This window comes from Pelodiscus sinensis, chromosome 27 (genome assembly GCF_052426305.1).
Source record: "Pelodiscus sinensis isolate ZL-2025 chromosome 27, ASM5242630v1, whole genome shotgun sequence".
Classification (NCBI taxonomy): domain Eukaryota; kingdom Metazoa; phylum Chordata; order Testudines; family Trionychidae; genus Pelodiscus; species Pelodiscus sinensis.
The window spans coordinates 17,612,336-17,637,574 of record NC_143078.1 but is presented as its reverse complement, the minus strand read 5'-3'; the positions used below and the strand labels follow the sequence as shown (position 1 = coordinate 17,637,574).

Genomic DNA, 25,239 nt, shown 5'->3' with positions numbered 1-25,239 from the left:
GCTGATCCCCACAATGTGGCTTGTGCCCGCAGCACCAGGAAAGGCCCCACCCTTCAGGTGAGAGTCACACTGCAAACCTGGCTGCTCACTTCCCCAAACCCAGTCACAGGGCACCTGCGCTGCTGTCTGAGGAACTGGGCACCTTCCTACAGCTAGCAAGTCTCCTCCCATCCCCACTTGGCAGCTGACTGCGCGCACTGACCCCAAGTGAAACCTCGGCTGCTCCAGATCCCAGGCCCAGACCCACAAAGGCGTTTCAACTTCCCACCGTGAGCAGCGGATTCATTGCACAACCTGTGCCCGGCCTAGCCCATCTCCTATGGCACAATGCCACCCCGCTCCCTGGCAGCAGGCCACGTACACTCAGTGACCCCTCAATGGCTGAAAGGTGGGCTCAATTTCCAGGAGTCACTCCCCACTGGAATACCACTGCTTGACCCTCCTGTGCTTGGGCTGGGGGCTAGTGTAGGACAGCGAGACTCCCAAAGGCCAAGGGAGATTGTTCGTCATTTTATTGTAGAGCTCAGCAAAACCCTCTGGAACAACGCTCCCAGCTACAGGCAGACCGGGCAGCGCTCACGCCTCTCGCACAAGCCACATCCAGGGGACTGGGCACGGGCACGGGAGGAGGGGAAGGCCCGATCCCAGGGCAACGGCGGAGGTGAGGTTCTTGCTTGAAGTTGCTGAAATTCCAAAGGCTACAAAACCTTGCGGCTGCATCGTGCACAAAACATGCTTGTGGTCAGGTCCTGTCCCTCTGCTCCAACGAGGCACCCGAGCAGGACCCAGAGCCCTGGGTGTGGAGGGGGCTGGTCGTCCTATTCCCCGAATGAATCCCTCAATCAGCAGAGCCCCTGGGTAGGCTGTGCAGGAAAGCACCATGCTGCGGTGGACACGCCTCCCTTGGCTGAACGTTTGGGACGCGGGGGCCCTACTGAAGGAAGGAGACCCCCTGTGTGTGTGGAAGAGACACAAGGGTTGCTCTGCAGAACGAGTGCGGAGGGGGGAAGCTGCCTGACCTTGGCACCCAAATGCCACGAAACCTGGTTCGGAAGCTGTCGATACCCCCCCCCCCAATCAGGCGAGGCCTGAAACACCCCCCCAGGCACCGACAATGGAATTCGCTGCCTTCTGAGCGGCGCGCAAGTCCGCCTGCTTCTGGTTTGGTCCGGTGCTCGCATCAGCAGCTAAGACTGCGCACTGAACGTGGAGCCCATCGCTCTGGGGCAACCCGAACCCATCAGACAGGCTGTTCACAGGCACCCCGGAAAGGTGCCCATTTCCAGTCCAGCTGGCGACGTGCCAGAAGCAGCGTCTGGTGCTGTGGTCTCAGTCGGCCCTGGGACTCAGAGCCAGGGCAGGAACAGACCTGCCAGGGAATGGGCACAGGCGCACGCCCAGTGCGGTCCGGTCGTCTCAGTGCCACCCAGCGGCAGGGAGACCCCAGACCGTGTTCTTAAATCCTGGGTGCAGAGTCAGGCCTCTCTCGCGCCGCCCCAGAGTGCTCTGCCCCAACCCCACCCTTCCTCAGGCGCTCCCAGCCATCACCTCACCGTGTCTTCATGGCTCATCTCGGACTCCGCTCCCGGAACGCAGCCGGGGAGAGAGCAGCCTTGGTGCCGATACCTTCCCGAGCTGGGGGAGGCTGACAAGTGTCGTTGCGGGTTGTCTGGAGTGGCACCTTCCCAGGAACAGGGCTCGCACAGCGTCATGCAGCCTTCCTGGCTCGGCCGACTCGCTCGCAAGCACCGAGGTGTGTCCGTGGGCTGGCCGGGCAAGGCAGTTACAAAGGGAGGCAGGCGAGAGCGCTAAGCGCAGACACTTCCTGTAGTGCCGTGCGGCACGAGGGCGGAGGGCCACCTACTGTGTGATCCCATTGGCAGGGCAAATTCGAGTTCATCTCCCAAGCACGGGCTGCCTAAAGCAGCTTCTCGCTGCAGTGCTGCTGGGAGACGGGGCACTGGCCACTTTTACAGCACAGACTGTCCCTTCTGACTCAAGCCCTGCAGGCTGAGCCGGAGGAGCCAACTGGTGCACCTCAGCCAAACCAACCACTAGCAATGGGCTCCAACCCAGCTCGCCACAGGTGGGTTCATTTCCGGCTTCGCTGGACAGGAGGCAGCTTGTCCCTGCACTTTGGTCTTCAGATTCAAAAGAAAAACCCTCAGCGGAGGCCCTGCAGAGCCATGTGTCCCCTCTCTCCCAGCCGAGGTAACGAGTTAATAAAGTACAAGCAGAATTAGTCAACAGGGAAACTTGCTGTGGCAGACACTCTGCGGAAAAGCAGGCTGGAGCCCCGGAACAGCTGCCCCTAGGAGAGAGAAGAGCAGGAGTTAGGGGACGGAAGCAGATACTCCCCGCCCAGCGGCCTGGTGCCCCCTTGCCAATGGCAGTGCTGTGACAGCGTTAGGAACAGGAAGCGGAAAGTTTAAGCCCTGAACTGTTCGGCGGGGAACGCCCCCCAGCGCAGGATCTCGGCGCATGGGACCCACGGGGCGACCCGACAAACATCGTCTTTTCAGGGACTAGTGAGCTCCAGCAACTTCGGCCAAAAGGCAACAGAAGAAACCACCAACATGGGTGGGTACAAGCATCTGCTCCTTCCCGTAGCTATGCAGACTGGGCACAGCCCTCACGCTCACTGGAAGTTACCAATGCAGCCCACGCAGCCCTCACGCTCACCGGAAGTTACCAATGCAGTCCACGCAGCCCTCACGCTCACCGGAAGTTACCAATGCAGCCCACGCAGCCCTCACGCTCACCGGAAGTTACCAATGCAGCCCACGCAGCCCTCACGCTCACCGGAAGTTACCAATGCAGCCCACGCAGCCCTCACGCTCACCGGAAGTTACCAATGCAGCCCACGCAGCCCTCACGCTCACCGGAAGTTACCAATGCAGTCCACGCAGCCCTCACGCTCCTCGGAAGTTACCAATGCAGCCCACGCAGCCCTCACGCTCCTCGGAAGTTACCAATGCAGCCCACGCAGCCCTCACGCTCCTCGGAAGTTACCAATGCAGCCCACGCAGCCCTCACGCTCACCGGAAGTTACCAATGCAGTCCACGCAGCCCTCACGCTCCTCGGAAGTTACCAATGCAGCCCACGCAGCCCTCACGCTCCTCGGAAGTTACCAATGCAGCCCACGCAGCCCTCACGCTCCTCGGAAGTTACCAATGCAGCCCACGCAGCCCTCACGCTCACCGGAAGTTACCAATGCAGTCCACGCAGCCCTCACGCTCCTCGGAAGTTACCAATGCAGCCCACGCAGCCCTCACGCTCCTCGGAAGTTACCAATGCAGCCCACGCAGCCCTCACGCTCACCGGAAGTTACCAATGCAGCCCACGCAGCCCTCACGCTCACCGGAAGTTACCAATGCAGTCCACGCAGCCCTCACGCTCACCGGAAGTTACCAATGCAGTCCACGCAGCCCTCACGCTCACCGGAAGTTACCAATGCAGTCCACGCAGCCCTCACGCTCACCGGAAGTTACCAATGCAGCCCACGCAGCCCTCACGCTCACCGGAAGTTACCAATGCAGTCCACGCAGCCCTAACTTAGAACATCAGTGCTCCCGCTCGCCCAGGCTGTCTAGACTGCAGGCTTCCTTCGGAAGAAGCGTTTTCCGGAAGAGATCTTCTGACAGCGTCCACACGGCCAAAGCGCATTGAAAAAGCCATCTGCTTTTCCAACAGAGCGTCCACGTTGAATGGAGGCGCTCTCGCCTGTCAGCTGTGATTGCTATGGGAGGAGTGGCCACCCGGGCACCTGTCCTTTCCGTTTTCCTCCTCTTGCGAAAGAACCCCCTCTTCCCCACCCACACACGCCCTTCGGCAAGAGCTCTTTCGGAAAAGGCTTCTTCCTCACAGAAAGAGGGTTACCGATGCTGCAAAACCCCTCTGCTCTTTCGAGGTACTTGTGGAAGAACACAATCGCAGTGTGGATGTTCCTCAAGTTTTGTCGGAAACACGGCTGTTTTTCTGTTAAAACTCTGTAGCGTGGGGACAGCCCGAACGCCTTCAGCCTCGGCACGCCCAGCCTGCCCACTTCCATTCCTTGTGTTTAAGCATGTCCCCCCCACCGGGTGCTACACAGCAGGAACGAGAAGCTTGTCTAGGCTGAACGTAAGCATCGCTGGGGTCTAGCAGGGTGCTCACCGACCATTCTAAATGCCCTGGATTTTTTCCTGGACGAACGCACGTTCCATGGAAGTCTCCCCCCAGACTGAGTCACCCAGCCCAGCCCACAAGGCCAGGTGGGGACGTAAACACAAGGACACAATTTCCAGAACTCCGTGCACAAGTGGCACCCTCCTCTAGGTGACACAGGATGGGAGGAGGAGAACCCAGGGGTGCAGACCACAGCCTCGGACGGAAGAGACCAGGGGGCGATTCCCTGCTCCTCGCACTGGGTAGCCCTGCCCTGTCTCAGACAGCTCTGGTGAAGCTAGATGCGGGAGAGATGGCGCAGGAGCCACGTCGCCCTCGGAGAGGGATGCCAGCGATGGAAAGAGCTGCACATCAGGCTGATGGGACCTCGTGTCAGGCTTCTAGGCAGGCCAGGAGTCCTTGAGAGCCTGCATGTGAACAGAGACCATCCCACACTGCCAAGGAAGCCCCGGAAATCCGCCCGCTGCCGCCCTCACCTGAGCACCGAGGTGCCTCCAGCACTGAATCCAGGAGGTGAACACAGGAGCATAGGGAGGCAGGCCGGCACGTAACCTGCACAGCAAGGTGAGAGGGTCAGAGGGGGGCCGCGAACACAGGGAGGCAGGCCGGCACGTAGCCTGCACGGCAAGGCGAGGCAAGAGGGTCGGGGGGGGGGGACACGTAGCCTGCGTGGCAAGGCGAGAGGGTCGGGGGGGCCACGTGAGCAGGGAGGCAGGCCGGCACGTAGCCTGCGTGGCAAGGCGAGGGCGGGGGGGTTGGGGGGGCAGGCCGGCACGTAGCCTGCGTGGCAAGGCGAGAGGGTCGGGGGGGGACACGTAGCCTGCGTAGCCTGCGTGGCAAGGCGAGAGGGTCGGGGGGGCCACGTGAGCAGGGAGGCAGGCCGGCACGTAGCCTGCACGGCAAGGCGAGGCGAGAGGGTCGGGGGGGGGGGGGGGGGCGTAGCCTGCGTGGCAAGGCGAGAGGGTCGGGGGGGCCACGTGAGCAGGGAGGCAGGCCGGCACGTAGCCTGCGTGGCAAGGCGAGAGGGTCGGGGGGGCCACGTGAGCAGGGAGGCAGGCCGGCACGTAGCCTGCGTGGCAAGGCGAGAGGGTCGGGGGGGCCACGTGAGCAGGGAGGCAGGCCGGCACGTAGCCTGCGTGGCAAGGCGAGAGGGTCGGGGGGGCCACGTGAGCAGGGAGACAGGCCGGCACGTAGCCTGCGTGGCGAGGCGAGAGGGTCGGGGGGGCCACGTGAGCAGGGAGGCAGGCCGGCACGTAGCCTGCGTGGCAAGGTGAGTGGATCAGAGGGGGGCTGCGAGTGCACACGCAGGGAGGATGCTGAGCCCCACAGAACGGGGCAGGAGGGGGAGGAGTGCCGGAAATGGCAGCATCAGGCTAAAGGCCAAGTTCCTGACACCCGACATCCCATGGAATTCAACGGCAGCCCGTGCGAACCCGCATAGCGCAGAGCCGCTGCTGCTCAGAAAGGCCCCAGCGAAGGGCCAGCCCCACTCCCTGTTAGCATTCCTCACATGCAGCCTGCCACACTGGGGACACAACGTGGCGAGGTGCATGTCTGGGGGTGGCTGTTTCTTAATTCTCCCCTGTGCCAGTCCTTGCTGCCCTCCTCTTGATCGTAGCCCACCTGCCTCCTTTGGTGCATGGCCCGCAAACGTCTACCCTGAGGCCATAGCAGCCTCTGAGCCCAGTCCCCTCACTCCTATCGGGCCGAATCTCTGCACCTCCCTTAGCTGCTGTCCCACGACTTGTCCATGCCTTCCGATCCAAGTCTCTGGGACAAAGCGGGCGTGTGTCTAAGGGGCTAGGAGAGCCATTTCCATCTGAGCGTGAAGACAATTATTGAAAACTACTGATCTCCAGGTCTGTCAGAACAGAGAACAAAGCACTAGGCTTCCAAATCAGACATACCCACAGTTGTTCACAGCCATGAGGTCTCCCACCAGAAGGAAGGGATACGTCAGCATGCTCACAGCAATCTGAAACCAAGAATCACCAAAGCTGAGCGGCTCCCTTCCACAACAGGACGGGGTGGAAGTGCCTAACACACTTTGGGTGCTGTAAAAAAACAACAAATTAAGCACAAACCATCGGGCAGCAGCTAACCGCTGCAGTGACAAAAGCTAGTGGCTGCAGATAGTTTTGTGCGTTTCTGTGCTAGTATTCGACAGGCTGGGAGCAGACGTTCCTCGCAGGCCCATCTTCTCGCCTCTTTCCCCCTCCAGAGCTGCCACATTATTGGCTTGACTGTTACACAAGAAGAGGAAAACGCAGTGGTGCTGCATGTCAAAGTCAGAAGAGGTGTGGGGTCATCTTGTTACCCATCAGCCTCTGCCGTCCCATGCTGGGCTCTGAGATCACGTATCTCAGCACTATCGCCTGCCCATTCTGATTTACACACTGGACTATTTACAGAAGTGATGAGCACTCACAGCTCCACCTAAGTCACTGGGACCTCGGCGTCCGATGGGCCCTTACACCAAGTGACCTAGAAAGAGGCAGGAGACACCCATACACAGTGCACGCATGCCTGCTCGTAGCCTGGCAGTGCCCCCCAGGGAATGCAAGAAGTGGCGTCTACATACCCCCATCACGAACTTCGTGTAGCTCCTGATCACAGATGCCTGGCTAAACTGCAATGGAGAGGAAAGACGAAGCCAGTGAGGTCACGGAAAAGGCAGCTGATATCAACATCTCATTGTGTCATGAACCCCACACAAGAGCATTAGCCCGAGGGGCTAGTGTCTGAAGAGCAAGTCAAGTAAGCGGCAGAAAAGCAGAGGTAGCCATGATATGGCACAGGCCTGGCACACCCAAGAAAGGAGCATGGTGTTAACAGATGGATAAGGGGATACGGAGGGCTGGGGGGCAGGAACAGTTCAGCCAACCTGTTTTAATGATTGGCTCTTTCATCATGCTTTTGTCTTACCCTGAAACCTCCTTGCTGTGCGCATGCTGTAACAGCGGAAAACTGGCAAACCCACTCGTAGGCCTGTTTCCAGGAGGGTATTTTCGGGAGGGAGGAGCAAGAATGGGGGCGCTGAGCATTCAAGTCAACAGACCCAACAAGCCCAATGGCTTTAGGCCAAACTGAAAAGGGTCCATTTTCTAGTTCACATGCCGCTGAGCTTGTGATGGTCACGCCAGTTTAGGCTAAAGATTTGGAACTACAGAGGCTGAAGCCAAACTCCAGACGCAATTCATCCCTGAGCCTGACTCCTTCCCCCTCCAACGCTCAACCTAGCGCAGAGCGGGACTGAACGGACGCCTGCTAGGGCCTGAGCCACATTCTGCCGATTTCTATGCCCCCTGCTTTACGCTAACGCCTCTAGTTTCGGGTCCCACTACAAACCCTCTGATGCTGGAGCATGAGCAGCGATGGGCAACCTGCGGCCCATGGGCGATCCATCAGGGTTCTGCGTGTGGCCCATGAGACGCTGCCTTTGCCGTTGCTCACACAGGGCTGCCAGATTTTGCTGGGTTTTGTCCACATGGTTGTTTCCCTCCCAGTGTTACTAACTGACACGAAGCCAGGGCCCGTGCAGGGAGGTGGGTGCTGACTGCACACAGCACTGACTGTGAGAGCCAATCAGAGCACGGCCACGGGTCGGTCAGCACAGCCCGCACGTTCTAGGCACGCCTGCGCCGCGAGCCAGCTGCCCAGTCCCGGGAGAGCGGCTTGTTATGACCATCGTGCGGCCCAGCGAGGCGAAGGAGAGCCACTGGCATGGCCCACACACTGGCATGGCCCACACACTGGCCTCAGCTACTTCTCTCTGCGCTAGAGTCAAAGTCCCCGGCTGCTCCAGGCTAACAGCATCCCACTCACACTGTCGTCCACGGCGTAGGTGTTGATGAAATGAGCCAGGATGTTACAGCACCACAGGAAGACGACGTCTCCCAGGATGTGAGGGACTAAGCCGCTGAAAGAACAAGGACACGAATGTGAGGCAGCGCCTCCTGAGCTGCCGCCAGGATCCCATGCTGGGACTCTGGAAGCCAGACTGGATTGCAGTTGCGTATTGCCGATTACATGGGCCAAACAGAGAGCCCTGGAAACAGGAGTCCCAGAGCAGGAATAGCCCAGGTAGCGACAATGAAACCTTCCCCGGCCTCCCCCACTAAGCCACGGAAACGGGCCCCTGCCCAACCAGCTGTCACATCTGCACCACACGTCTCCAGCCCTCGGCCGCCTGGCAGAGCGGCGAGGGAGCCAGGCCGTGGGCTGGCCCACAGCAGGACAGCTAAGAGGTTAATCATCCCGGGGAAACAAGCGACAACCCTGGACAGCGTCACGCTAGGAAAGGTCTGCAGCTGCAGGGAATGGACTGAGACAAGCTAACAGATGTTGGCCATGGAAGGCTCCTACCATGTGAATCAGACCGAGATCTACCAGATCATCTCAGCCCACCAAACAGCAGCCGCATGACGCCTTTTGGCCACTACCCAAGCGAGAGTGGAGCTGAACAAGTAAAAGGCTTCCACCCCCACGATCCACCCCCCTTCTTCACCACGGGCCGTCTCCTTGCTTCATCGCTGCTTTGAAGTCTCAGCAAGATTCTTTGCCTGACCATCCCCTGCTGTGAGTTTGTCTGTCTGCGTGTCCCAAGAGGGCCTTGTGCAAAGGCTGAGAAGGTGGGAGAAGGTGAGAGTTATCTGTCCCCGCTCACCCCGCCACCTACACTGTGTGAAGACAGGCCGTTTGCAGCCCTCTTTCGCCGCAAAGGGTCATTAAAGGCTCTTTCGAAACTACCCTGTGTCTGGGCAAAGCCAGCTTTACCCAGGGAGGTGGGGGCACCACCAGTGAAGTGCTGCAGCCACTGGAAACATCCCTCTTGAACCAGGGGGTTTCAGACTCCGAGCGCAGCTCATGAGGGCAAGCCACTAGCTGCGGCTGAGACGCTTTGCTCCTCTGCAGCTCCTGTTGGCCGTGGATCGTGGTGCAGACTGGGACACTGCTCCCATTGGCCGGGAACAGCGATCCACAGCCAGCGGGAGCTGCACTTGCCCGTGCCGGCAGAGGCGCAGGTGAACAAAGCACCTCATGGCCAGCTAGCAGCTCGCCCTCACAAGCCGCAACCCAGTGGGGAAGAACTGGGAGTTTCTCATTTTCCTGAGTGGGCCAACGTCACGGCAGAACTACCACGGACTCGGTTTCTAACAGCACTTAGCAATGAATGAGGCTGGGGGGTAAATTGCCTTATTTGTCCATCAGCGTATCCACCAGAACAGCCACTTAGTTCATTTACGCTTCCCCTGCAGAGCAGGGCACAACCCGGTGCTTTGGCCAAGGCCCCGCCCACCGCTTGCTCACACGTTTATTCCTCCGCAGCAAAGGCTCTGGAGTTTAGCTTAGTTACCAGAATAGTCCTCCCAGAGTTAGAACATTTATGGTAAATTAAGCGTGAGGGTTTCCAGAGCTTGGCAGAGCCTTCTCTGGCCCTTTCGTTCCTGTTCCACCCACCCCTCCAAACACTTCTCTAGAAAGGAAAAAAACCCCAAACCCGATTTCCTGTTCCATTTGGTGAAGCAAACTAAACTTGATCAGAGCAACGTGGTTCAGTCCCTCTCCTCGAGAGCAATGGTTGGCTTTTATGCTTTCAAGGGAATCTTGTGCTGTGAACGGCTGCACAGCTTGGAAGACGCCAATTCATTTTGCCAGGGAAATGATGCAGGCAGGGATCTAGATCTGTGGATGTGTCATACAGCGAAGTAGCACACACGGGATATGCCAGAGAAAGTGAAGGCTCTAATTCTTCAGATAGGTTGGTCCTGATTTATAATTTTAAAATATTCATAACATAATACACAAGAAACATTGGAAGCCAGCGCCCCGAATACCTGCAAATACAATGCAATTATGCCGGGGGGCAACAGGAATTAAGCGCATCATCAGACCCAGTCTTTCCAGAAGTTCAACATGTGCTTTCCTGACAGCATCCAACAGAGCGGGCCTCTCCCCACATCAGACCAACATCACTAGCAGTTAATAACTGGTTAGGGAGCATGTCGGATCAGATAGCAGGCCTTAACACAGCACAGACAATTCCCGCACCCAAAATCCCCTCCTGCAGTTTCAATGAGAGAGTTTGCTATGATTTGATGCAAGAGAGAAAGTGACTTCTCTAACTGTGGCTAACAGAAGCAGCAAGTGGCCTGTTTGATTGTATGTCAAAAGGGGAGGAAGGTGAAATTTTGATGTAAACCCTTAATTATCTGCCAGACTTGCTCTTTAGTTACTGTCAATTCGTCCGGCTTCACGGAGGTGCTTCTGGCCCTGTTGAGCTTTACTGGTGTTTGCTTTAGGGAGCGGAGTCCAGAGCATTTTGCATTGCTGTAGCCAAGTCAACCCTTCTCTCAGCGTGAAGCGCTTGCTAATTCCCACCCAGAGGCATCCGGCACTTGAATGTGCCTCCAGGTTTTACTTGTTTTACTGCAGCAGCGCACCTCTTTCATTTTTGCACTTCGTCTACTCTTAGCATCGGCTGTGCAAGCAAGTGCTTGAAATGCCCCTTTACATCACTGGGACCTCACACCAAAGATTCTCTCGAAAAGAGGGCTTTCCCTTGCACACTGCGACTGCATGCACACCCCAGACTGGTGCTAAAGACGCACTCCTCACGCCTCCAGCAACAGGGAAGTCACTTGGACAAATGAGATAAAGACTCACGTACACAAAGAATCCCAAGATCCCTTCTTCTTTAAAAATCCTGCCAATGGAGCTCAGCACACCACTGTTGGGAGAGGAAAACGGTTATAACCGGGTCCAGTGTGCACCCCCCTCTGGCCAACCGCATCCTTGCACGGAGCCCGATATCTTCCAACACTGAAGACACGTCCCTACACCCCAGGAATAATTCTGTGAATGCCTCCTTTCGAGAGAACCCTACTGCTGGCTTGAGGCATGCATGTGTATGGAAGAAAGCCCTGCATTTTGCATCCATCCACTGGTTCACGTTACACACAGAGCTCCAGCCACACTAGATCAGAATTACAACTGATTTTAAACGCTGTGGATCGGGGTGTTGTAATCTGCTGTCCACTACAAGCACAAGAGACTTTTCTGAACCTCGTGCTGTAACTGTCAGAATTCGTCTTTTGCATGATCCCTCTAGCTTCTCAGGAGAGGAACCTGCCTTCCTCTCGGTGGAAAGCCATGCTAGAAATCTCTATTCAACTGCAGTAGCTGCCAGTGTGTTTCAGGAATGAAAACGTACCACTGGCACCACCTCGTTTTGGTTAGAACTTTTCAGCGGTGGCTCTTGAAGCACGCCAGAGTCTTAACACAGGTACTCCACCACTGCTGTGAGGACTGCAGTGCTATTGCCCCCACTGCAAACCGGGCAGCGGAGGCAGAGACGACACCGTTTGCCCAAGATAACAAAGGAAGCCTGTCATGGAGCTCAGACTTCAACCAGTGACTCCCAGCTCCTAGGCCACAAGCTCAACTACTGGACCATGCTAGGTGGCTCTTGCAGATCCTCACAATGGAGCCAATGCGCAGCCATGGCCCTGGAGGAACTGGCGTCTGGAAAGGCGTCCCCAGACAAGCCGTCGGAACGGTACATTATGACCAAGAGGCCCTGCAGCCCAATTCACTTCCTTGCGGTTTTCAACATCTAGCAGGACAGCGATCCAAAGAAAAAGCCCAAGAAACTGGAGTGCACTTGTGAATAGAGCTGGGAGGGTGAACCGGAACAGGGCACAGCCTTCCCTATCCCAGGCCTCCACTGCTGGCCACAAAGCCAGTCATCCTCTAGACGCAGCACAGGAGTCAGTTAAGTTCCGGGCTCCACAATCACTGGGTGTGACCTGGAGCATTATTATTTCAGCTCCTCCACCATGACTGAAGGAGGAAGAGACCCAAGACTCCTGACTCCAAGCCTTGTGCTTTAACCCTCCGACATATGCCAGAGCTGCTCACCTGTACTTGACTTCCCGGCCTACAAACTGGACCATGCAGCGCACTGAGATCACTGGAAGAAGAGAAACAACGGGGTTGACAAGGAAGCAAATTAAGCACAATTATGTTTTTAACTGGACAGGCATCTGGCCTGGGAGGTGGAAATGACAGGGAGCCAAACCAGCCAGTGTCCCATCATCCTGAGAGCAGTGAAGGAGTCTTCGCCATGCACCCAACAGTAGCGATGGCTTCCGTGCCATTGCACAATAGCAGCAGCACTCTCGTGATCGGGACCCCCCTTGTCCTAGTAGATCGGGGAGGCAGGATTTCCCTTTATAAAAGCCATGCGGACTCTTCCCCACAAGTCTCATTCATCCAAGCCTCTGTTTCAACCAGTCTGCCTAATGCTGGAATCGTATGTGGGAAACTCTCTCCTATGCTCCCCAACAAAGACCGATGCAAAGAATTCATTCAACTTCTCAGCAACAGCCTCATCTTTCTGGAATATCCCTCTAGCACCTTGACCATCCAAGCAGCTATTCGACAGGCTCCGGTCTTGGACGTACTTAAAACAATATTTTGCTGTTAGTTTTTCTGTCTTACTAGTTGCTCTTCAAATTCTTGTTTGGTCTGCCTGATTATACGTAAAATGCCTAGCACAAGCTACCAAGCCAGCTGTAAGAGACAGCTTCATCTCCAAGCTCTGAATGTCCCATCACTAGGATGTTGGCTATTATCCTTCTCTAGGGTTAGTTTGTAATCCATGCTCTTCTAATAGGGCTAGATGCTAGGAATCACAAGCATCAATGGGCTTAAATTGCGGCAAGGGTGGTTTAGATTGAACATTAAGGAAAAACTACCTGTCAGGGTGGTTAAGCACTGGAACAAATTGCCTAGGGAGGTTGTGCAATCTGTCACTGGAGGTTTTTAAGAGCAGGTTAGACAAACACCTGTCAGGGATGCTCTAGATTATTCTCTGTCCTGCCTTGAATACAGGGACTGGATGAGTTGACCACTTGAGGTGCTTTCCAGTCCTACAATTCTCTAGTTCTAGAGAGGATTTTTATCAAACGAAAACACTGAAGTCAGGGACAGGAACAGACTATCCAGCATGCCCCAGGGCCGGCAAGCACTGAGAGACCAGGACTCACCGTGCAAGGGGTGCGAGATAACCCGGGACATGCACTGCGTCAGCATCTCATGAGAGGTCTGGAAAAAAAACAAACCACATTAAAAGCTGCAAAGCTGTGTTGCAAGGAGTTCACCGGAACTGACTCTGGCTACAAAAGATCAGCTCCCACCAACAACCAGTGGTTCAGAGGGCTCAATAACTGGCTTCTCACCCAGCATGCCCATTTTAATATTGATGAATGATACGGTGTGTTCTGGAGCCAGTGGAGTGACCCCAAAAGAGGGTGCTGAAGAGAAGCCCCTTGTGGTTACCCCAAGTGCATTAGTGCATTGCCCAGAATATGCCACGCCTGGCCGGTTCCTACCTAGGCTGCCTCTGAGGTGCTGTCATTCCTGCCCTACTTCTGCATCTGTCACCGCTTTCATTCCCTGGTTTCCTGAATATTGAGGGCCTGGAAGCTGGTGAACAACTGGCACCTGCCTCCTTCCCCTTCCCTTTTATTAAAGCTCAGGTTAAAGACTCCACAGGGGTCTGTTTTGGGGCTGGTTCTGTTCAATATCTTCATCAACGATTTGGAGGACAGCAGAGAGGATATTTATGAAGTTTGCAGATGATACCAAGCTGGGAGGGGTTGTGAGTGGTTTGGAGGTCAGAATTCAAAATGATCTGGACAAACTGGAGACATGGTCTGAGCTAACCAGATGATCTTAATAAGGACAAATGCAAAGTGCTCCACTCAGGAAGGAACAATCCATCTCACACATTCATACAGAATCGGAAGCGACTGTCTAGGCAGGAGTACTGCATAAAGTGATCTGGGGGTCCGAGTGGACCACAAGCTACATAGGAGTCAGCAGCGTGATGCTGTTGCAAAAAAAGCAAACATCCTTCTGGGCTGCATTAACAGGAGTGTTGTGAGCAAGACACGAGGAGTCATTCTTCTGCTCTACTCTGCGCTGGTTAGGCCTCAGTTGGAGAACTGTGTCCAGTTCTTGACACTGCATTTCAAGAAAGATCTGGAGAAATTGGAGAAGGTCCAGAGAAGAGCAACAAGAATGATTAAAGGCCTTGAAAACATGACTTATGAGGGAAGACTGAAAAAAGTGGGCTTGTTTAGTTTAGGAATGAGAAGACTGAGAAGGGGACATAATAGCGGATTTCAGGAATCTAAAAGGGTGTCACAAGGAGGAGGGAGACAAATTGTTCTCCTTGGCCTCTGATGATAGGACAAGAAGCAATGGGCTTAAACTGCAGCAAGGGAGGTTTAGGTTGGACATTAGAAAAAACGTCATGCCTGTCAGGGTGGTTAAACACTGGAATAAGTTGCCTAGGGAGGTTGTGGAATCTCCACCTCTGGAGATATTTAAGAGAAGGTTGGACAGACACCTGTCAGGGATGATCTAGACCACGCATGACAAACTGGTGTTTGGCGGGTCGCATGCGGCCTGATGGAAATTTTTTGCAGCCTGCCAGAACATCTTTATAAAAGAATGAAGTGCGGCCCGCTGGCAGCTCGGAGCACATGGCTGAGTGCCTGCTCACAGCTGACCAGGACGCTCTGTGCTGCAGCAACTGCTCATGCCGAGCCAGGCTGCTCTGCTCATGTGCTCACAGCTGGCCCGGCTGCTCTGCGCTGGGCTCTCCAGCAGGTGCTCACAACTGGCCACTGTGCTCATGCTGCCCCAGCGCCTCAGGCGGCAACGTTGACTCCGAGACCCAGGTATTAGGTTGTGCGGCCTGACGTGCCTGATCAAGACTTGGTCTTGCCGTGAGGGCAGGGGACTGGACTTGACCTCTCGAGGTCCCTTCCAGTTTTAGTAGTATATGATTCTTGACTCAAAGGACTTAAGCTACATTAAAATGCTCACAGTAAACTTCAACAATATTTGTATGAAAGGGTCCTAGTGAACCTCCTGTTTCGTGTCAATATCTTGGAACTCACTATGTATTTTTCCGAGCAATTACACCCATAGCAGCTGTGCCTGCTTTGCCCCAGTGTTTTCAGCCTCGAGGGTATTGAGCTCCATTGTGAGCTCTTTCGATTATTCATTAGCATGCAATATTCATACACAGATTGCTCTCACAGCCTGCATTTGATAAAGGTTTAATGAGGAGAAAACGTTTCTAACCTCTTTCATCACTTTTCTGAGGGAAGTCTTCACATCATCCTTGTTAGAAACATGCTCCATGTCCTCCACAGGAAAGACCTGGGGTGAGCGGAGGAAAACAAATACATGAAATTCACAGTAACTGAAGACAAATGTGAACAGTGACTGATCCGTGCTCACGCTGACAGTGAAACCAACATCTCAGTCAAATTCAGACTGTCCCCATACGATAAGACTAACAGGCCTGATGAGGAACTTCAAGGTTACTGAGGTCAGCCCTTCAGACAGACATCATTGATCCTTTGTGACAGACAAGTTCCCACCAGCTAAAAATGGAACATGCACTTTTCTAAAGCAACTTGGTCATAACTGAATAAGTTGCTCTCCAAGGATGGTCCAGAAGAATTGTCAGCATTGATGGCTTTAAGGACCATTTGCAGTGGTCCCTAGAGCCCATGGACAGAGAACACGGGGAGTGGGATGTGCTTGAGACCCTCTTCTCACAAAATTATCCCCCTAACCAACAGGTAAAGAATCACCAAGTGTGGGCACATCCAGAGAGGATTCCCTAGAGGCTGAAACTCCATCTTGCTTCTAAGCAATTTTCAGAGCTGACTAGAACACACTGGTTCTCAGCAAAGCTCGTGCAAAGAGGAGGCTGTAGCAATAATCACATGTACATGCCATTCAGTTCTGTTCCACAACCACTGTAAGATCAGGCAACAGTCGATCCAGGAGGTCCCTTAATAAAAGCAAACTTGTTCTTTTACCTTCTTTACAGTGCCCCGGGTGACGGTGGATAAAGTGCTGGAGAGGATTCGAGGAGCTAGGCCGCGGAAGAGGCCTGTTTTCCCATCCACTGCCACAATGTGTTTAGCTAGGTAAGAAAACATCACACTGGTCACAAGTTATCCTCTTAGCAGGGAACGGAACCACAGCTTTGCAGAGTCTCCAACTTCCTGTCTAAACAGCACCTGGATTCAAGCATGTTAAAACATCTGGACATCATGCAGAACCCCTCGAGTGATGATTTATCACAAACGCCCACCGATATTTCAGGGGACATGTAAACAACTGCTTCTAGGGTTGCTGGGAGAGATGGAGCTGATGTCTTGGACTAATAAAGCTCTTGATTATGTTCTGCCTAAGTAAGAGAGTTAAGGCAATTTAACTGGATTAAGACAATGGGTAAAGAATCCCTTATCCATTGCACAAGATTTCTATCTCCTTCCAGCTCAAGGGGGATAGTTAGGGAGGGTGGATCCCTGGGGTGCTATCAAGGAAGAGAGAAGACCCAGCTTCAATTCATCACTTTGCCACAGACTACTTACATGGCCTTGGGCATGTCATTTAGTATGTGCCTCAGTTTCTCAGCAATATATTGTAGATAATAGTACTTCCCTCTCTCACAAGAGTGTTGTGAAGATAAATACATTCAAACTTGTAAGTTGCCCAGACCCTACAGTAATGGGGGGCTAAATAATCTAACAGATTTCAAGAACAATAATTTATTCAGTTCTTTGAGATCTTTGAATAAGGTGCTGTATAAAACTTCAGGCATTACATAAAACAGCTGACTGTTTTCCTCTAGGGAAAGCAGAGAAACAAGCACATCAGTCATCCCTGGTGTAAATAGCATTAATTTCAGTGGAATTACAGCTGAGGTGAATTTGATCTGCTGAGCATAAAACAGACTGTTCCTGCCTACCCACTCTTTGCTTTCTACAAGGCTGTTTGTTCCCTAGTGGCACATTGCATGGATTCCTTCAATCACAAGACCCCAATCACTACCAACATTGTGAAAACAGACCATCTGACAACAAGGCGAGAGACTATAAAACTCTGCTTAACACAGCTCCAGAGCCGCCATAAAAACAGGTTTGCAATTTACTGGTTGATCGCAGCTGCATTTTGTACCCCTTCCCCCACCAATTAATGGATATTTCAAGGCAATTGCAGGATCCAATCCATTTCATCCTTTTCATTTGAAAAGAGCTTTACATGGGCACTTGTCACTCCCTGTCTCTCAAGTACTAGGAGTATTTCTCACAGGAGCCAAGCAATGCATCTTAGGCCAGAGAAATTCACTACCAGCCCTGGGATCAGGGGTAGGGATGTAGATAGCCATTTACAAAGTTAACTGGTTAAAAAATATGATGGCAATCGTTCAATCGGTTAACTGCACCGTAGGGGGCCTGCTCTGGCCAGCCAGGCCTGCCGCACTGCATCAGGAGGGAGGCTGTTCCTTCTGCTGCCCGCTGGTGACGTGAATATGGAGTAATCATGCCAGTAAGGCGAATGCTTACCAGGTAACCGGTTAACCTTTTACATCTCTAATCAGGAGCCATGGGTTTATGCCTCCATCTCTCTCTCGAATCAAAACCGAACAACTCTAAAATGTACCCTGCTGCAGCAGCACTGATTTCACTGGAATTACAGCGGAGGAGAAAGATCATTTCTCTTTGGAAGAGAAATTCAAGTGTATTTTTCTTCCAAACATCTCCCCCTCCCCTTGCTTATTTACTCCATTTTTGCATATTTCTGTCCCTTTAAGGTCCAATCTACACTACAAATAAGTACGTGAGGCCATCAAGTTACAACACAGCCATATTTTGTAGCAGAGAGGAGTTGAACTCTCCCTTAAACCAGGATAAATCCTTCATTGCAAAGTTTTAGCTCAGCTATAAGCCACATTTATATTCCCCACTCACAACAAAACAAAACAGTGTGGTAAGTGGCCCAGCAAATAGCAGTGTTAGGTGACATGGTTAAATGTGCCAAGTAGACCTTAATATAAAGCCATCCCTAGAACAGTCTCAACCCCAGCTTGTTAGTAAAATGACAAACATCTAATAGTTTAGTGAAGCTGTGGCATGCTTCAGGGTTAGCTCTTCCCAACAACTAGCTTTCTCCCCCTTGCAGCAAATGCTGCAGACATCAACCAAAACCTTGGACTAAAATACTGAGCCAGCAATCAGCCCAAACATTTCGGGTCCCATCTCTGCTTGCAGTTGAATTCAACGGTATCATTTGCAAGAACCAGTGTGCTCAATGTTGCCAAAGTGCGAGAGGCAGAAGCCTAGGGTATGCTCCAGAAGCAAGGCAGAATTGTATCGGGATATTACTGTTGTAACTGGGATGGAGAACAGTCACATTAGCGGATTTAAATAGACCCTAAATGGGCAGTTCTCACACCTTCCTCTTTAGAATATGATCTCAAGCTATTACTAAGTATACTCACCATATGTGAAAAAGCCAGGTAGGTACAATACTTTTCTCCCCAGCACGTTTCTCCCAATGGTTGGAGGTAGAGGTTCATGCCCGACCTTCAAAAGAAATACCCCTTAGCTGCTATCCGCTTCTCACAAGGACTCTCCGAAACCAACGGATCACAAGACCGTCATCACTTGTATCATGTTATAGCAGGACTATATCCCGTGTGTCTCCCATCTATACCAAGCTCAGTGTAATGATACCACTCCTCCTCTGCATACACAAACTCCTTCCTCAAGGACAGCCCAATGCTTAAAGAAACTCATCACCTTTTCTCAAACAACCCCATGAATGAAAGTACCCTGGCAAGCCAAGACACCAGTAGGACTGTTACAAACATTCTTGGCAAGTCTCATTCATGGCCTGCTCAGGGCTGCCCCTCTCCACCGGGCCCTGGGCCAGAACCAGGAGCAAGTGGATGGGATCAGCCCCCCCCCCCAACACTCCCTCTGGCTGGAAGGGCCAGTAGGGATTGGAAAAAGGACACTGGGCTGGCCAATGATGAAAAGGGCTCAGGTAGCAGAGTACGCTCACCTTGGCAGCATACGGGACACCCCGAGCCTCTGAGGTGCACAGAAGGACCCACCAGGAAGCACAAGACCCACAGGCCTTAGCCCAGACTTACCACAATATATATTGCAACCCAGAGCCCCATGCTCCTGAACCCTCCCCACGCCCAGCACCCTGCAAAGAGCCCCGAACAGATCCCTGCACCAGCGTCTCCCTGGATCCCCGCCCCAGCCCTGCGGGAACAACAAGCAGCGGAACCTGCCCCCGCCCCTGCCGGGCCTGCAGCTCCGAAGCGAGTCCCGCAGACTGGCAGGGGCCTAGGGACACACGTGGCAGCCGCAGCCGCAGAAATGAGCGGTAGATGCGCACAGCGGCAGACAACGGCCCCGCCCCCCCCCACCGGGCACCGGCCCCGCCCCCCCCCACCGGGCACCGGCCCCCGCGAACAGCCAGTGACCCCCCCACTCCAGGGCCCCCCCCGCACCTGGACCAGCAGCTTGGCGTAGAGCAGCGGGTGGCTCAGCGCCGTGAGCCCGGCGCCCAGCACCACGAAGAGCGACTCGGCCCCTTCCAGCGGCTCCGGCCGCGCCCCCGCGCGGGGCCCCCCGGGCAGGGCGGCGGCTGCCGCCATCCCCACAGCAACTGCGGCAGGCCGGGACGCGCTTCCGGGTCAGGCACGTGACTAGGAAGAGGCGGGGCCGGAGCCTTACGTCACTACGGCGAGGCGGGGAAAGGACCGAACCATCGCGTAGGAAAGGGGGGGGGTCGGCACAGTCCACGCCACCAAGGTGGTGGGAGATGCCATTGTGCACAGACTGCGGGGGGGGGTGGTAAAGCTGTTATTGTAGGGTCCCCCCTAACGTGCGCATCCAGGGATCGGTTATAGGGCCCCCCACAGCCTGTCCCTGCCTGTGTCTTGTTGTAGGACCTCCCGGCGCCTCTCTAGCCACTGGGAGCCTGACCACCTGCTCACAAACAGGGAGGAACTAATAGGGGAAGTGGAGGTGAGTGACAACCTGGGAAGCAGTGATCATGAGATGGTAGATTTCAGGATCCTGACCAAAGGAAGAAAAGAGAGTAGTAAAATACACACCTTGGACTTCAGAAAAGCAGATTTTGACTCCCTCAGAGATCTGATGGGCAGAATCCCATGGGATGCTAACATGAAGGGGAAAGGAGTCCAGGACAGCTGGCAGTATTTTAAAGAAGCCTTAGTGAAGGCACAGAAAGAAACCATCCCGACGCGTAGCAAGAGAGGCAAACATGGTAGGAGACCGGATTGGCTTACAGGGGAAATCCTTGGTGAACTTAAGCACAAAAAGGAAGCTTACAAAAAGTGGAAACTTGGACAAATGACCAGGGAGGAGTTTAAAGGTCTAGCTTGAGAATGCCGGGGGGTTATCAGGAAGGCGAAAGCGCAGATGGAATTGCGACTGGCTAAGGATGTGAAGGATACAAGAAAGGTTTCTACAGGCATGTCAACAAGAAGAAGGTGATCAGAGAGGGTGTGTGGCCCCTACTGGATGAAGGAGGTAACCTAGTGACAGATGATGTGGGGAAAGCTGAAGTACTCAATGCTTTCTTTCCCTCTATATTCACGGACAAGGTCCGCTCCTGGACTTCTGTGCTAAGTGACGCAAGATGGGATGAAGATGGACAGCCCTTGGTGGGTAAAGAACAGGTTAGGAACTATTTAAAAAAGCTAAACATACACAAATCCATGGGTCCGGACTTAATGCATCCAAGGGTACTGAGGGAGTTGGCAAATGTCATTGAGGAGCTTTTGGCCATTATCCTTGAAAAGTCGTGGAGATCGGGAGAAATCCCGGATGATTGGAAAAAGGCAAATGTAGTGCCCATCTTTAAAAAAGGGAAGAAGGACGATCCAGGGAACTATAGGCCGGTCAGTCTTACCTCAGTTCCTGGAAAAATCATGGAAGGGATCCTTAACAAATCCATATTGAGGCACTTGGAAGAGCGGAAAGTGATTAGGAATAGTCAGCATGGATTCACAAAGGGCAAGTCGTGCCTGACCAATCTGATTAGCTTCTATGATGAGGTAACTGGCTCTGTGGACATGGGAAAGTCAGTGGATGTTATAGACCTTGACTTTAGCAAGGCTTTTGATACAGTCTCCCACAATATTCTTGCCAGCAAGTTAAGGGAACGTGGATTGGATAAATGGACGGTAAGATGGATAGAAAGATGGCTAGACGGCCGGGCCCAGTGGGTAGTGATCAACGGCTCGATGTCAGGATGGCGGTTGGTTTCTAGCGGAGTGCCCCAAGGTTCGGTTCTAGGACCGGTTTTGTTCAATATCTTTATTAATGACCTGGCTGAGGGGATAGATTGCACCCTCAGCAAGTTTGCGGATGACACTAAGCTGGGGGGAGAGATAGATACACTTGAGGGCAGAGATAGGGTCCAGAGTGACTTAGACAAATTGGAGGATTGGGCCACAAGAAATCTGATGAGTTTCAACAAGGACAAGTACAGAGTCCTGCACTTGGGACGGAAGAATCCCAAGCATTGTTAGAAGCTGGGGACCAACCGGTTAAGTAGTAGTTCTGCAGAAAAGGACCTGGGGGTTACAGTGGATGAGAAGCTGGATATAAGTCAACAGTGTGCCCTTGTAGCCAAGAAGGCTAATGGCATATTAGGCTGCATTAAGAGGAGCATTGCCAGCAGATCCAGAGATGTCATTATTCCCCTTTATTCGGCTTTGGTGAGGCCACATCTGGAGTATTGTGTCCAGTTCTGGGCCCCCCACTACAAAAAGGATGTGGATTCATTGGAGAGGGTCCAGCGGAGGGCAACCAAAATGATTAGGGGGCTGGAGCATATGACCTCTGAGGAGATGCTGAGGGACTTGGGTCTGTTTAGTCTGCAGAAGCGAAGAGTGAGGGGGGATTTGAGAGCAGCCTTCAACTTCCTGAAGGGAGGTTCCAAAGAGGATGGAGAGAGGCTGTTCTCAGTAGTGACAGATGGCAGAACAAGGAGCAATGGTCTCAAGTTGTGGTGGGAGAGGTCCAGGTTGGATATTAGGAAAAACTATTTCCCTAGGAGGGTGGTGAAGCCCTGGAATGGGTTACCTAGGGAAGTAGTGGAGTCTCCATCCCTAGAGGTGTTTAAGTCTCGGCTTGACAAAGCCCTGGCCGGGTCGATTTAGTTGGGATTGGTCCTGCCTAGAGCAGGGGGCTAGACTTGATGACCTTCTGAGGTCTCTTCCGGCTCTATAGTTCTATGATTCTATGAGAGGTCACTGCCACCCCCGCCCCTCCCCTGGGACGCAGGGTCTGGAAAGCAGTATGGGTGCTTGACTGGAGATGTAGAGTTTGGGTTACTTAGGACAGGGGTACAGGACGGGGTCAGAGGGTTGGGGAGAGGCTGGAGTGCCAGAGGCAGGCTCTGGCAGGGAGACACTTACTTGGGCAGCTCCCAGCCAGCAGCCCAGCGGGAGCCTCAGCCAGGCTGCATGTGCTTCTCTGAATGGTGTGAGACCAAGGGGAGGGGTTCTTCGCACACTGCCTGTCCTGAAAACAGGCAGCTCCCATTGGCCAGAAGCAAGCCAATGGGAGCTGCGAGACTGTGTTGGGGGTGGGGGCAGCATGTGAAGCCTCTTCCTCTTATGAGTTTGCAGCATTCAGAGTTGCACATGGCCCTCCACAGCTGCTCCAGAGGAGCAAGAATGGACCCAAGGCAGGGCATGAACCTGGCTGGAGCAGGGGTTGGCACATGGTCCCCTTAAAGGCCTAGGATCTCTCCTGACCCAGGAGAAGATGAACTTGACTCAAGTCTCCCATTCCCTACTCTGGCTCTGCCTGCCCAAGAGTCCCCGGGGGGGGGGAGAGACTCGGGGGGCGGGGGGGGGAGATGCGGAGACACGGGGGGGGGAGAGACAACCCAGAGCCCCTGCAATTGCAGATCCTACAGCCTGTTGGAGCCGGAGTCTGAGGTCACTTACGTCAAATCCAGGGTGTGGGGAGGGGAATCACAATGGGGCTCTCCCCCGGGACTCGATGCAGAAGTTGACACTCTGTGGGGGGAGAAGCAGTCCAGGACCAATAGGCCAGTGAGCATGCTGTGCAAATGAACCCATCCCCTGCCCAGCTGATTCATTGCTCATGGCGCTTGGGAAGGGGATGTCACAATGTGTCTTCATCTCTCTAGCTGGGACACTGCTCAGTGCTGGGCTGGTCCTGTCCTTCTGAGCCCCTGAACAGCTCATCAGGCTAGAGACAGACCCCTGGCTCCTCACTGGCTCGAAGCCCTTGGCCGGAGGAAGGGAAGGACACAGAGAATTTCTCCACACACTTCTCCCGAATCTCTGTGCCAGTAGTAGAGGAGCTGACTCCCTTGGGGCCCACCAAGATCTTTAGGAAGGATTGGATTCTTCTGGGAGCACCATCTCCTGGGTCTCCTAGGGGGAGCGGGGGAGGTTGGGCAGGGGCGGGGGATTTGAGGATTTGGGCAGGGGCGGGGGATTCTCACCCCCAAAGCCAGCCAGGGCCCTGACTCGAAGTTCCATCTCCTTCCCCTGTCCTTGAAGGAGGAAGGGCCCTGCCTAGCTCTGCCCTGACCAAGGCTGGCTCACTGAGGTGCAGGCCAGGAGGACAGACTGGAGAATGGATTTCCAGTCCCTCCTTTCCAGTTCTCCCAGCGCTACGGTAAAACTGCCCCCTGCCCCGCCTGCCCATTCTCACCTCCTGGCTGTACTGGATCCTGTCCATGGCTGGGACTCTGCCAGCAGGTTCGTGCCTGAGGGCAGCCAAGCCCTTGTGCAGAGCCTGCAAAGGCAGGACAGCTGGGGTCAGAGCTGGGAAACTGGGAAACTTCTCCCTGTGGTTAGCCCCCGGCTCGGCCAATCCGCGACTGGGAGGCTCGGAGGTCTCAGACTCCCAAAGGCTGGCTCAGGTCACCCCCAGAGGGGACCAGTCTCAGAGCAATTCCTCTCTGGGAGGGCCGCCCACAGGGCCAGCAAACCTCCGTGGTGGAAGTGGGGAAGAAATGGAAAGAGGCAAAGGGCCTCGGGTGCTGCAGGACAGAGGCCGCGAGAGGAAGGCCCATCGCCACCAGAACTGCGTGATTCCTTGCCTGAGCGCTGCTGGGACCTGCTGGATCTGCAGGTAGGCGCCTCAGAGGCTCGGAGCCTGTTCTCTCCGAGCCAGTAGCAGCCCGGCGGTGGGCGGGGCAGAGAAAACACCGCTCAGGCCCCTCCTCACGCGCCTCATTAACCTCGTTCCGTCGCCACCCTCCGCCAGGAACTCGCTGCTGCAAAGCCACGGGAATCTCTGAGCTTGCCCTGCTGTGCCCCTCTGTCCCGATTGGCTGATGTCAGGGGGTCTCTATGATGTCACCACCTCTCCGTCATTGTTCCCCCAATAGGCTGAGGTCCTGCAACAGGCCTTTGTGATGTCACTGCCACCCCCGCCCCTGCCCTGCAAGGCTGGCGCGTCCTGGCCCTGGTCAGCCTCTGAGGATGTGGGAGTGGGATGGTGCAGGCGCAGCTGAGTCTGGGGACCGAGCCAGCTGAGGGTAAACTGGCCGCACTGGTTCGTCATTAGTAGCTGCTAAGGGCAGCGGATCCCAGCCCCCTGCATGGCAAGTAGCTAAGTTTTGATCCAAGCTCCCGGCAGAAAGGCGACTTCACTAGACAACACGAGGAAGTGGAGAATCCATCACTGACTCCAATGGCGACTCCTCCGTGGGGTGAAGTTTCTGGGCCTTATTTCTAAGAGGAATTTGTCTGGTTTTACCTTCCAGCCACTGGGTCATCTCATGAGCACTGCTTCCCAGGTTGTCACCCACCTCCACTTCCCCTGTTAGTTCCTCCCTGTTTGTGAGCAGAAGGTCAAGCTGTGCCCGGCCCCTGTGGTCGGATCCTTCAGCACCTGTGTCAAGAAGTGGACCTCCTTCCACTTACCCCTCCCTAGCCCCCCTTCCTGATGTACAAAATAAAGGACACGTGTGTTCAAAAATAGAAACTCTCTTTATTGAACAAAACTCGGGGAGACTGGGAAAAGGAGGTGAGAGAAGGGAAGAGAGAGGGAGGGCAACTAAAATGATCAGGGGTTTGGAACAGGTCCCATATGAAGAGAGGCTAAAGAGACTGGGACTTTTCAGCTTGGAAAAGAGGAGACTGAGGGGGG

The 25,239-nt window shown here is 54.2% G+C and overlaps 1 protein-coding gene and 1 long non-coding RNA gene across 4 annotated transcripts; both read right to left on the bottom strand.

Annotated features, from left to right (window-relative positions):
* Window positions 1-497: 497 nt before the first annotated feature.
* MTCH1 (mitochondrial carrier 1) lies at window positions 498-19,765 on the bottom strand. Of its 3 annotated transcripts, XM_075909930.2 has the most exons (12): window positions 19,575-19,765; window positions 18,549-18,633; window positions 16,078-16,184; window positions 15,329-15,406; window positions 13,219-13,276; window positions 12,089-12,140; window positions 10,839-10,898; window positions 7,994-8,087; window positions 6,750-6,797; window positions 6,076-6,143; window positions 4,645-4,720; window positions 2,091-2,311 (listed from the first exon to the last, which is right to left on the bottom strand). In XM_075909930.2, exons 1-12 carry the CDS (start codon window positions 19,719-19,721, stop codon window positions 2,240-2,242), a joined length of 945 nt encoding a protein of 314 aa, XP_075766045.2. In that variant the 5' UTR covers window positions 19,722-19,765; the 3' UTR covers window positions 2,091-2,239. The 3 variants fall into 3 exon arrangements, with proteins under 3 accessions (XP_075766044.2, XP_075766045.2, XP_075766046.2); XM_075909929.2 differs by lacking the exon at window positions 4,645-4,720 and having other exon boundaries at window positions 498-2,311; XM_075909931.2 differs by lacking the exons at window positions 2,091-2,311; window positions 4,645-4,720 and having other exon boundaries at window positions 6,083-6,222.
* A 3,221-nt stretch (window positions 19,766-22,986) lies between these two features.
* LOC149521405 (uncharacterized) lies at window positions 22,987-24,224 on the bottom strand. Its single transcript, XR_016347942.1, has 3 exons — window positions 24,185-24,224; window positions 23,794-23,877; window positions 22,987-23,126 (listed from the first exon to the last, which is right to left on the bottom strand). It is a non-coding gene; the product is annotated as an uncharacterized LOC149521405 (long non-coding RNA).
* Between the last annotated feature and the right edge of the window lie 1,015 nt (window positions 24,225-25,239).